The sequence below is a fragment of the Branchiostoma belcheri genome, unplaced genomic scaffold (assembly GCF_001625305.1).
Source record: "Branchiostoma belcheri isolate BF01 breed outbred unplaced genomic scaffold, Haploidv18h27 scaffold6, whole genome shotgun sequence".
NCBI lineage: Eukaryota > Metazoa > Chordata > Leptocardii > Amphioxiformes > Branchiostomatidae > Branchiostoma > Branchiostoma belcheri.
The window spans coordinates 5292795-5306108 of NW_017804242.1; the positions used below are offsets into that span (position 1 = coordinate 5292795).

At 38.8% G+C, this 13314-nt stretch overlaps 2 protein-coding genes across 2 annotated transcripts in view; both read left to right on the forward strand.

Moving 5' to 3' along the window:
- The first annotated feature begins 107 nt into the window (after window positions 1-107).
- Window positions 108-8051, forward strand: LOC109482287 (snRNA-activating protein complex subunit 4-like). The gene is made up of 7 exons (XM_019784972.1): window positions 108-332; window positions 887-963; window positions 1286-1441; window positions 1721-1837; window positions 6375-6488; window positions 7232-7310; window positions 7966-8051. The coding sequence occupies exons 1-7, from the start codon at window positions 167-169 to the stop codon at window positions 8049-8051; spliced, it is 795 nt and encodes a 264-aa protein (XP_019640531.1). The 5' UTR covers window positions 108-166.
- Window positions 8052-8471: 420 nt separating this feature from the next.
- LOC109482288 (platelet binding protein GspB-like) overlaps window positions 8472-13314 on the forward strand; it is a 15387-nt gene continuing 10544 nt past the window's right edge. Inside the window, exons 1-8 of the mRNA XM_019784973.1 lie at window positions 8472-8586; window positions 9078-9150; window positions 9599-9763; window positions 10594-10661; window positions 11262-11344; window positions 12065-12171; window positions 12612-12706; window positions 12966-13060. Coding sequence (XP_019640532.1) covers window positions 12076-12171; window positions 12612-12706; window positions 12966-13060 — 286 coding nt within the window. The 5' untranslated portion in view covers window positions 8472-8586; window positions 9078-9150; window positions 9599-9763; ... (1 more) ...; window positions 11262-11344; window positions 12065-12075. The remainder of the gene's footprint in view (window positions 8587-9077; window positions 9151-9598; window positions 9764-10593; window positions 10662-11261; window positions 11345-12064; window positions 12172-12611; window positions 12707-12965; window positions 13061-13314) is intronic.

A 13314-nucleotide genomic window follows, 5' to 3' on the forward strand; every position in this document is an offset into this window, starting at 1 on the left:
TTTATCTTTTTCACACCATGACAGGCCCATATCTGAGAGCAAATGTTTATTATTTCATCCACGCGGATTGATATAAGCGCTGGCCAATCAAAAAGTATTATTACCCAGAGTTCAGCCATCTTGGATATCAGAAGTGGTTCAATTTTTGCCGATTTGGTACGTTTTGATGGTTTTCACCCCCAAAATGGCAGAGCCGAGCATCGATCTCGAGCGAGAAAAGATAGAGAGGGAGACTGAGCAGATTAAGCAGGTTCTGAGCGGGAGACTGGTGATTGACAGCTCGGAGGGGGAGTACAGTTCGGAGGAAGAGTCGGACCACGAGGAAAAGCTGAGTAGGTGTTGGGCGGGACGCCTTGGGTATAAATGCGACGTCGTACAAAGGTTTCAGAAGTCCATATTGGCTACTGATGAACTGATAGCAACTATTCTTAGTGTTTATATTTAACAACACTGAAGTATACTTTTACTTGACATATGGAAATATGATGGGTTTATGTGATTTACTAGTTACAAAGAACAAAAATGCCTGCTTTACCTCTAAAATTTCACATCATATCTTCTCAAACTTCAAGCAGAGGGAAGTTGAAGGGTTGTCCATGCTTTCCAAGTAAACTGTGAACTTTATTCTAATACATGTGTACTAGTAATTGGGAAAGAACTGTCAGAACAGGAGTATTTGCATGCACATCTTTGGTATATGTGCTGTACAATAGATCAGACACTGTAGTACAAAATATTTTAGTAATGGCATGGTAATGGTAAATGTCACTTGAGTGCGGAGTGTGATATGTCATGATCATGGTGTCCTGGAGAAATTTTAGGAGAATGGTTTTGCCTATTACTTAATAAACTTGTGGAAATAATGCTTCTCTGCTGTTTCCCACAGCTATAGCATCTCCAGTAGAGCCCTTCAGGTCAGTGTCTCCCAGGATCAGCAATGCAGGGTCAAGAGCATCCTCTCAGGTACAGACCAGTCAGCAGTGCCTCCTGCTGATTCAAGCGTGTACTGCATGTACAGTATTTAGTATGAAATGTCACATTCTGGTGAAATTTCAGCCTTATTGGGGATCCTGCTAACTGCCAACTTCCTGTCAGCCAGATTCTGCGACCCTATTTCCAGTGTCTGACCTTTTGTGGGCTGTAGTAAGGTAATGTGCTGTCATTCAAATACTTACTGACACTTGTATTACTTAAAGCAAGCAAACAGACACACACAGAGATGTACGTGCCGAAAACAATACCTCCATACACAGAGGTAACAACACTCTTCTGTCCCCACCCCCAGGTGTCCAGAGACACTGTCATCCTCACGCCACACACCATCGAGGGTATGCGGAGCAGACCGTCGTCTGGCCTGGTCGTGGCAGGACCGTCCTCTGCCCCAGATGTTGGGTATCAGGAGGAGGAGGAAGATGATCAAACAGAGGCTGAAGTACAAGGGGTAAGCTGGGCAGTTAACTCTGCTATGATGTTCACAAGTACTGTAAATCACAACTTTTTTTGCTGTACTTTTATATTTGCAGTTTTCACTGTAATTTCTGTATCGCAAACTTATCATTGCTGTGAACAAGTAATTCACCTACTACCTTTTTGCTGCACCTGCCGCCACCTCGAACATATAGTTTCGCAAACCTGTCCATTTTTCTTAGCGTTAAAAGCACGCTGCAAAAAAAAATTGCAACAACCACTACAAACATTTTGTTATTTGTTGTTAATATAGCTGATCCAGGATTTGGAGCCAGAGGAGGTCCTGGAACTAAACCAGAACTACCAGGAGTACATCCATGACATGCTGAACAGGGTACAGCTCATGTTGGCTCAGAACAGGGAGAGACAGGTATATACATTTTGTACCGGTACATGTCTTGTAAGGAAGGAACTTCCATACTGTACTTCCAAGTGTGAGGTAAATTTGCACAAAATGCAAAATTTAAATGCTCTCTCTGACACCTATCAGACTTACTAGTAGGGTAACATGTTAGGTTTACATGAACATTTTAAGAGCGAATGTCTGTAAGGATCAAACAATGGTGGCACCGGTCAAAAAATCGATTTGGCTCATTTTTTGCACAGTGATAGTACTTAATACATAACCCCTCAGAATAGCTTTCTTTTTGCTCAGAACCCCTTGTTGCCATGGCAACGGGCCAAAGAAGTTTTCAGGCCATTTGTCCAGATTTTGGCATGTACAAAACATAGAAATTGGCTAACTTTAGAACACTATAACTGATCAGTGCTTTAGCGTAACGACAAGAGCAAGATGTGCTGATCAGAGCAATGCCTAAACTTGTATAAAATAGCAGTAAAGCCAATGTTCAGTAAAATCTGAGGTCTTGGGCACTCTGAATACAATGCACTGTTTTAAGGGTGTAAAAAAACTGAAATTTTGCCCAACTTTGAAGCACTGTAAGTCCCAGAAGGGGAGGATGTTTTGTTTGAAATTTGCACTGCATAATAAACCACTTCAGAGGTATCAGATGCATGCTTGCAAAGTTTGGGTTCTTGTTTCGTTGCTACGTACTTGTCCTTTAAAGTAGGTCAGTTTTCGTTATTTTGATGATATGTCATTTTGTGCTTTCTTTGAACTAACATAAGCTCCAAACCAAACTAGTTCTTTACTTGAAATTTACATGAAGTATAAAACAACAAATTGTCTATAAAATGCATGCTTGCAAAGTTTGGATTCTTGTTTTGTTGCTACGCACTTGTCCTTTAAAGTAGGTCAGTTTTCGTTATTTTGATGATATGTCATTTTGTGCTATCTTTGAACTAGCATAAGCTCCAAACCACACTAGTTCTTTACTTGAAATTTTTATGAAGTATAAAACAACAAATTGTCTATAAAATGCATGCTTGCAAAGTTTGGGTTCTTGTTTCGTTGCTACGCACTTGTCCTTTAAAGTAGGTCAATTTTCGTTATTTTGATCATATGTCATTTTGTGCTATTTTTGAACTAACATAAGCTCCAAACCAAACTAGTTCTTTACTTGAAATTTGCATGAAGTATAAAACAACAAATTGTCTATAAAATGCATGCTTGCAAAGTTTGGGTTCTTGTTTCGTTGCTACGCACTTGTCCTTTAAAGTAGGTCGATTTTCGTTATTTTGATGATATGTCATTTTGTGCTATCTTTGAACTAACATAAGCTCCAAACCAAACTAGTTCTTTACTTGAAATTTACATGAAGTATAAAACAACAAATTGTCTATCAAATGCATGCTTGCAAAGTTTGGGTTCTTGTTTTGCTGCTACGCGCTTGTCCCTGAAAGTGGGACAATTTTCATTAGTTTGATAGTACGTCATTTTGTGCTATCTCTGAACCATCATAAGTTCCAAACCAACATTGGTTTGTACTTGCAATTTACGTGAAATATAGAACAATATATTGTCAATGAAGTGCAAGTTTGAGGTCTTGTGTTGCTGTAGTGAAACTGGCCTTGAAACTGGGTATTTTTTTTCAATATGTCATTATGTACTATCAATTTAAAAGTATCATAAGTTGCAAACCAATATTGCCTGCATTTGAAATACAAAATTTAATGCTATGTTGCCCCTTCCTTAGGGGCAACATAGCATGCCATCCAGTTCCTAGAGGACCTAGACTATAGTGAATCTCCCCTTGGCTCCGTGGTCAGGGCAAGAAACTTGAGAAGTCCTTATCTCTTTCATCTTCACGTTAGCTTGATAAAGATGAGATATAAACCTATGTGACATGTCAAAGAGAAGTGACTTATACGAACTTGGGATTGCATTGCTAAAACTGATTTGTGAACACATTGATGTGGATGTATCTTCCATAAGTGATCGCCGTCGGAAAGCGGCCTTTGTAGCAAAACTGAAAGAGTACTTAAGTTCCTGTCCTTGCTCAAAATGAGTACAGTCTACATGTACAGGAATAGCGGAGTTGACTGAAATGCATGTTTTCCACATAGACATAGTTATACAAAGACATAGAGTGATAGACTACATATTAGAAAGATGCGCAGGGATTTATCATATTTATTCAAATATAGAAACAAGTCAAGTCTTCGAGAGTCAATAATGTGGGGACGCTAAATATGACTGTATAAGACTGTTATCATCAAATTAAGATAAAGTGGCATACGTTCAATAACAGCCACATTGCTACAACTATATCATGCAAACGTTGGTGCTAACTATTTCATAAACAACCCAAGGCATAGATCTGTCAAAATTAGAGATAGAAGAATTAAAACCTTTCCTTTTTCATATTAGACTCCCAAAGATAGCCAATATTTTGCATTAGTGGACAAGTGAAGAATATGGCCTACTTTCAGGGACAGGTACAGCCACTAGAACACAGGAATCTGACCTATGCAAACATGCATTTCAAAGACAATATATAGGTTTACATTCAGTGTAAATTTAAATAGCAAAACAATTTACTGTTGAGACTTATGAGAGTCAAAAGATAGGACAAGATGACATGAAAATATGCAAATTGCCCCTTTTTCAGGGACAAGTGCGTAGCAGCAAAACAAGAACCCAGACTTTGCAAGTACGCATTCTACAGAGTACATATTGTTTTATGTTGTAAATAAATTTCAAGTACAGAACTAGTTTGGTTTGGAACTTATGTCAGTTAAAAATAGCACAAAATGACATATTATCAAAATAATGAAAACTGACCCACTTTAAAGGACAAGTGCGTAGCAACGAAACAAGAACCCAAACTTTGCAAGCATGCATTTCATAGACAATTTGTTGTTTTATATTCTATGTAACTTTCAAGTAAATAACTAGTTTGGTTTGGACCTTATGCTAGGTCAAAAATAGCTCAAAATGACATATTATCAAAATAATGAAAACTGACCCACTTTAAAGGACAAGTGCGTAGCAACGAAACAAGAACCCAAACTTTGCAAGCATGCATTTCATAGACAATTTGTTGTTTTATATTCTATGTAACTTTCAAGTAAATAACTAGTTTGGTTTGGACCTTATGCTAGGTCAAAAATAGCTCAAAATGACATATTATCAAAATAATGAAAACTGACCCACTTTAAAGGACAAGTGCGTAGCAACGAAACAAGAACCCAAACTTTGCAAGCATGCATTTTATAGACAATTTGTTGTTTTATACTTCATGCAAATTTCAAGTAAAGAACTAGTTTGGTTTGGAGCTTATGTTAGTTCAAAGATAGCACAAAATGACATATCATCAAAATAACGAAAACTGACCTACTTTAAAGGACAAGTGCGTAGCAACGAAACAAGAACCCAAACTTTGCAAGCATGCATTTTATAGACAATTTGTTGTTTTATACTTCATGTAAATTTCAAGTAAAGAACTAGTGTGGTTTGGAGCTTATGTTAGTTCAAAGAAAGCACAAAATGACATATCATCAAAATAACGAAAACTGACCTACTTTAAAGGACAAGTGCGTAGCAACGAAACAAGAACCCAAACTTTGCAAGCATGCATTTCATAGACAATTTGTTGTTTTATACTTCAAGTAAATTTTAAGTAAAGAACTAGTTTGGTTTGGAGCTTATGTTAGTTCAAAGAAAGCACAAAATGACATATCATCAAAATAACGAAAATTGACCTACTTTAAAGGACAAGTTCGTAGCAACGAAACAAGAACCCAAACTTTGCAAGCATGCATCTGATACCTCTGGAGTGGTTTATTATGCAGTGCAAATTTCAAACAAAACATCCTCCCCTTCTGGGACTTACAGTGCTTCAAAGTTGGGCAAAATTTCAGTTTTTTTACACCCTTAAAACAGTGCATTGTATTCAGAGTGCCCAAGACCTCAGATTTTACTGAACATTGGCTTTACTGCTATTTTATACAAGTTTAGGCATTGCTCTGATCAGCACATCTTGCTCTTGTCGTTACGCTAAAGCACTGATCAGTTATAGTGCCCTAAAGTTAGCCAATTTCTATGTTTTGTACATGCCAAAATCTGGACAAATGGCCTGAAAACTTCTTTGGCCCGTTGCCATGGCAACAAGGGGTTCTGAACAAAAAGAAAGCTATTCTGAGGGGTTATGTATTAAGTACTATCACTGTGCAAAAAATGAGCCAAATCGATTTTTTGACCGGTGCCACCATTGTTTGATCCTTACAGACATTCGCTCTTAAGTCCTTATTCATGCACAGAAATACACTGAAAATGGATTTTAATTAAAAGAGCTGGGTTAGTACTTTTCTCACTAACCTACATGTAATAAGCACTTAGAGAAACACAGTAGATTCTGCAATGCAAAAAACAGCATGCAATGAACATTAAAAGACTGATAATTTGAGTTGGACATCTTTTTTTCCTGTACATTTTGTACATATAACATTACATGTACTTGTATTTATCCTAGTAACTGGTCCATGACTTGAACACACTTTCACAGACTGTGCTGAAGTCAGAGCTGACAGTGAGTGACCCGGGGTCAGAGAGCAGGGGTCGATCGACCCACAAACTCTCCCACTTCTTCAAACCTTACTTCAGGGACAGCTATGGGAACGTGAGTGAACAGGATACAGGGATATCTATAGCCTAGTATCCAGTCTATCGTGATTGCGGCAGGTTGTCTTTGGGGCTCTAATAGTTTCCCCCGTACAGCTCAACAGGCCGACTGGTCGGAGTGTTATGCCTGTGATAGAATGTTGTACACCAGGCATTGATTAGCCCCATAACGATCATCCAAAACCTACCTACCTAGCTGAGTCAGGCGGGGAAGATCTAGAGAGATACTGCAGCCCTAAAGAGAAATAGACTGGACACCAGGCTAGGATATCTACTTCTGCCCTTGTTTAACAAGAAAGTTGGCAAAAACTTGCTACAGCATGTAATTACTTCTGGGGCAGTGAAACACAACAGGTTGAGTAGTCTCCTGGATGCCGGGATTCGAACCCGTGCCGAACCGGGCTGTCAGCTCACAAACCCAACATACTACCAGTAACTGCAAGGCCATTGGACAAGTCAGTTGGTGGCATTTGAACCCCGCTGTTACAACAGAAATATTATTAATTTTCGTCCTGAGTACCTAAACGTTGCATCTTGTACAGGTACAGGTACAAAGGATCAGGTACAGGTCTGGACCTGAACCTGTACCTGAGTAGGGCCAGGGAGGATTGAAAGCAAGTAGGCAGAGATTGTGTTTCAGTTGATTGACAGGGTTGTGACCAGACCTTCTTGTTTGTGAATGTGAATTTAAACAATCCTAATTTGTATGAATTGAGTTTTTTCCCTTTTTTTCTTGCACAGGGCCCCCCTCCCAATGACGAATCATTCCACAAGCGAGAGGAAAAAAGCATCAATCCTTTTGTGATACCGTCCCAAAAATGTAAGCAAATGGTCATTTAGTCCTTTGATGCCAAGTTTTTGTTTGTTTCTTTGTTTGTTTATTGGAATCTTTGTTAATCTAGACCTCTTATTCAGGTCGAAGGTCATGAGTGAGGAATTATGGGTCAAAATTAGACAACAAAGATACAGAATGCATATGTATAAGGCCACACCAATTTAATTTTGTTGTTTCTCGGATTTTTTCAGAAAAAAATATGAAGCGACAGGGCAAAATGAAAAAAAAACAGGCCAAGGCACCCCGTGATAGCTGGAAATGTTATAATATGAGCCATGAAGTCAACATACCAGGCTGGTTTATAATTAAAACAATAGATTTTGAACTTTAAATGAAACAAAGTTGCACTGTTACATTGAAAAACTTGAACAACTAGTAAGAAAAGGACTTCCTTCAACCATTGGGGCCACAATACGTCTTTCTTTGAGCATTTTGCAGTTGATTTAGAACCTAAAATATTTATTTTTTTTTTGCAAATAAAAAAAAAATGGACAGGGTGAATCTGAGAAACAACAAATTAAATTGATGTGGCCTAAAGAAGTTAATAAAAAATCTGTATGTTGTTCTGCCTTGATTTTTGGCAACACCACAGGTCCTTGCCTTGACAGAATACTTGTTTTTCACGCATTACCTTATCTAGGGTCAGCACAAAACAACAAGACCCTGTATGCAGCAGTCAGAAGTGATGGAATGCAGAAAAAAACACGGCCGCTGATGAACAAGTAAGGACTAATTGCATGCATTTCTGTAAACGATTTTGAAACTGGATTTTGAGTTCCATACTAGTAGTTGCAGCAACAAGCTATGATGATGATGAGTATACTACATGTAATATGCATTTACTTTTCACTCCAATTTCGCGGTATAACATACTATAGGAGGTTTTCACAGTGTTTGAAGTTTGCGGTTGGTGAATAATATTATTGAAACATTTCTACAGTGGAAATAACAGTAGAAATACTAAATACAGTAGAAATACTAAACACATATTCATTATCATTTTGTGCTATAAGACATCACTGCAAAAATAAAACTACCATGAATGTTCACAATTTACAGAATCTCAAGAAGAATGCAGAAATGTTGACAAATTTACAGAATGAAAAATATTCCTGTCTTTTTCTAACTTGAAGTGTTGACTACGTCTTCCCCACAGACTCGAGATTTACACCAAGAAGCTCAGGGAAGGTGCGGAAGGTTCGGACAGGAAGGAACTACAGAAGAAGGTCCAAGACATACGAGAAGACATCAACAAGATCACGTGAGTCATCCTCGTAACATTATAAGTTGTCAGTTGACCTTTAAATGTAGTTTTCCAAAGGTTCCTCTGTAGACCAAATTTGTGTTTCTGTTATCATAGCTACTGTTCATTCTTCTTAAGTTTTAAAGATTGCACCGTGGCCGGGATATAAACAAATTTCTGAGAACCATCACAGAATGGAACGCACTACCCGAACACCTAGTAGTTACACAACAATCTGTTGACATAAATGTATTCAAGACGGGGTTGGCCCTGCACCTGGGCCACCCCGTCTCACAGATGTAAGTCGGGTATTGCCAGTTGCGGCCATGCACAAAGCGCATAAATTTATGTTCTATTCTGTTTTGTTGTCATGCACATTTTTATTCATTGCACCCCACCGACCACAATAGCTGTGCATCCTGGATGGGATGCCCTAGCCAGAGTTTTGCCCAGTACCGTATAGAATAGAAATTTCAGAGCTAAGGATAGACTTGAATTTTGTGTTGCAGATGTGCGGACGATTCTGAGCTGTTGGGAGACCGACTGGACCCACACGACTGGGACAAGATTGCTAATGTGGATGTGAGTCAGAAACTTGAGCTAACTGTATTTGTCTCTTTTTGTCAAGTCTTTCCAGCAATGTTCTAGCTAGCCTGAATTTTTTTGCTATCATCACAATTTTGTTAGACAACATCATGTCGAGCAGTGAAGTCACAACACCCCAGGAAGAACCTCAAAGTCTGGTTTGAAATTACCAGTATTTCTTTTAGTTTATTGTCCTTGAATCTACATGTACATTTAGGCCACAGCAAGTAAATTTTATCCTTCCTAGACTCCGAATCAAATGCAACAGGGAAATGGACATGCTTTATATTTACGGCATATTTACCCATTTTCCACAATGTTGAACACCAAAGAAGGCAACAGAATTTGTGTTTTTTTTTTCAAAATTGGGAGAAAATCCATGCGCTTATTGATGTCATCCATAAAAATTACTTGCCATGGCCTTATAACATTATTTCCTTTCCAGTTTGATGGTGTTCACACCGCGAGTGGATGCCAGCTACAGTGGCAGAACGTGGTGCATCCTTCAGTAAACCAGAAGAAATGGACAGAGCAGGAGAGCAGTCGTCTAGAGGCTATAGCTGCTGCACATGGGGCTGAGGACTGGGTACAGATAGCTGAGGAACTGGGGGTGAGGTTATATTATTTACATGTAAAGGCATCCAGTACAGTTTTTAGGGCTTGGAAACCCGATTTTTCAGAGCCAATATTCTACTCATTTATCTACATACTAAGTTGAAACCACACCATCCCAATGTATATTTGACCCTCATGGAGCAAAAAGACCCAAAATTCTGATGGAAAATGGTTACTGGAAGGGTCCTGGGCTGATTTTTGGAGTATCACCCAGAAAATAAAGGACTCATCTTGGGGCTTGTTTCTGCAGTTTTAAAAGCCAAAAGTGTGAAATGCTGACTCAAATGTGCCAATATGAAGCATTATGTGCCAAGATCACAAAGTTTGCCTTATTCAGAATACTTCCAGTTTTGCTGCCCTAAAATCGCCTTTAAGGCATCCAATGCCAATTGCAGGGCTGCATTATGCTGCCCCGACGGCTGACTAAGCTATGGGAGAGAGTGAGAGTGAGTGAAAACTACAAAAAAATTCTGAAAGAGGAAATCTGTCTGATATTGACATTAACTGCCATTTCTTTGCACTTCTTCATCATCATTTCATACATGAAGTACAGTAACTACTTTTTTTTGGTTCCAATGAATAGCTCAAACCAGCCTTCGATACAAAACAAGCAACTTTCTGTCAGCAGCATCATCATGAAAAATAGGGGGAAAAAAGGAAATTACCACTGACCCTCCCTGATTTTTTTAGGACTGAAACCAGAAAAACAACACAAATTTTTCTAGGCCTTAGTGTTGATTTGGCAGAATTCATAATAGAGTTATAGCATAGAAAACAGGTGCTGGTGTGTTATTAAAGATGTTTGTCCTGTTTTTGTTCTTCCAGACGGGGCGGTCTGCTATCCAGTGTCTGAGGAAGTACCAGACAGATATAAACACTGAACTGAAGAAGGCGTAAGGAACTTTCATGTTGTTGGATTGTCAGATGGAAAGATCTGTATTTTGATAAAGAAGTTTTTATTTGAAGTGGCTGAATTCTTTTAGAATCTATATTCATAATTATTTAAGTACAATGCCCCTCTCTAGTTCTGGGATGGAAGTACATGTATATTTTTGGGGGAGTTTTTAGGTATCTTATCCTCAGCCGTGATTGAAAGTGAGCGGGCAGAGACTGGGTTTCGGTTGATTTACAGGGTTGTGAGAGACGTATGCCCTGGGTGGCAGGATGTGGTATGACTATGAGGTCACCAGGAATGTGTACTGTATAATAACGGTATGAAACATAAACCATGGTGTAATACTCTATTAATGGGATCATCATACAATCATATAAGTGATAATAAAAAATAAAACAACTTATAGCTGCTGCTGAAGCTACAAAATGTAGGAGAAGAGCCAGAAAACCCTGGCAACAGCAGGACCTACCAACTACTTTGTAGACTCGCCAGCTATTCTGAGAGTGGATGTCAACTATACATGCTATAATGTAATTCAATCAGGCATTTCCCCAAGATCCTACAAATGTTTGAAATGTCTGATTTCTTGTCTGTGCAGGAAATGGAGTCCTGAGGAGGATGCTTTACTGACAGAACTGGTGGAGAAACTCAAAGTGGGGAACTACATTCCATATCAACAAAGTACGTGGGACGGCTCACATGATCCATTTTCCATATACATCTACATTACAGATCTCTATTAACTACTTCAACAACTCATTTTACATGCAGTACAACACTTTTATTTCTTAACACTTTTATTACGCAAACACCTCATTATACTTTTACAAGTGTATTGAGAGAAATGAAATGCATTGCATTCAAACGAGAAGTGCACAGATTTTGCAGGCATTTTCAAGCCATCGAATGCAATTTTAGGGCAGCAAAACTGGAAATATTCTGAACAAGGCAATCTTTGTGATATTGACACATACTGCTTCACATTAGCACATTTAAATCGGTATTTCAACCTTTGGGTATTTAAAACTGCAGAAACAAGTCTTTTATTTTATGGGTGGTACCCTAAAAATTAGGCAAGGGCCCTTCCAGTAACTATTTTCCATCAGAATTTTGGGTATTTGGGCTCCATGAGGGTAAATATACATTGGGACAGTGTGGTTTCAACTCAGTATGTAGATAAGTGTCTAGAATATTGACTTTGAAAAATCAGGTTTCCAAGCCCTAATGCATTGGATGCCTTTAAGTTTAAGCTTTTAATCACGTTTTGCGTGACTTTTGGTCACAATATACCGGTATGGAAAATAATTTGATATCTGTACTGTATCATTACAACTATTTATTTTACTACTGTCTAATGTATATAGTTGAATAGAAAGTTAACATTTCTTATGTTTGTACCAGTTGCATACTTTATGGAGGGGAGGACCATCTCTCAGTGCTGCCATCGCTGGCTCAAGACTCTGGACCCCAGCATGGTGAGAGGAAAATGGAGCATCGATGAGGACATTGTAAGTTTTTATTTTCTGGTAGGAGAGAAAAAGGGGTTTTCACATTTAATATTTAATAAAAAATTGTAGTACAGTTGAAATATAAAAGGCATCTTTTATATTGTTTTTGCTCTGTTTCCTCTTCTTCTTCTCCAAACCATTAAGGTCAATGACCTGAACCAGACGTCTGTCACCATGGTAACTGGTGTTGGGTTACATCATGTTGCAATTTTATAGCAGGAGGGATTTAGACCCCTGTCACCATATATATGAATGTGTTTGAGTAAGAATTAACAGAGCAGACCATATGTGAAGGTAAACATTATGCATTTGCTTTGCAAATGTTACCTTTCTAGTTTACTTCGTCTACACTGTGAACGTTTCTGCATTTACAGTGAATTGACTTGCAGTCCTCTTGATCTAGCATCTGTTCGTACACGTATGTTTGTTTGTTCCTCCAGGCACTTCTGACAGCCGTGGCCAAGTTTGGTGCTAAGGACTGGTGGAAGATTCAAGAATCTGTACCGGGCAGAACAGATGCACAAGTCAGAGAGAGGTCTGTTTGTTTGTTTCACATAATCGGTAAACCTCCATAACATACCAGTTTTGCACATGTAAGTACAAGCTGCGTAAGACCAGACTGCAAGGTTTGAACAACTCACACCGGGAAAGACCCTTACTCTTTTCGTTAAGTGCGGTGGGTTCTTAGGACTGTCATAATAATGAAGAAATAAAGGCCCACACAAATAAACTAATATAGTTCTTGGTCCATTCTAAAACTAGAATTAGATACCAGTCTGTTGTTGACTCCACAGGTATGTGAATGTGCTGGACCCTGAGATCACACGAGGCCCCTTTACTATGAAGGAGGACAAACAAGTGATGGAACTCTATGAAAAATATGGGCCAGGTATGTAAAAACTATACTCACTACTCTCCGTAAATAATTTCATCAGGTTGGAAGATACTTAGGGTATAGGATTTTCTTCTAACACAACCAGTAAGGTTCTCACCTGCTTACGTTTCGATGTCTATCAGACACCTTCCTCAGAGCTTCTGACTGGAGTTCTGCAACTCGCCGCTATTTAACGCCAAAGTAGGTGGCGCTTTTGCGGCGAGAATGCAGTCCCAAACGTGGCTGAGCTTGTATCCCCCCTCGTCCCG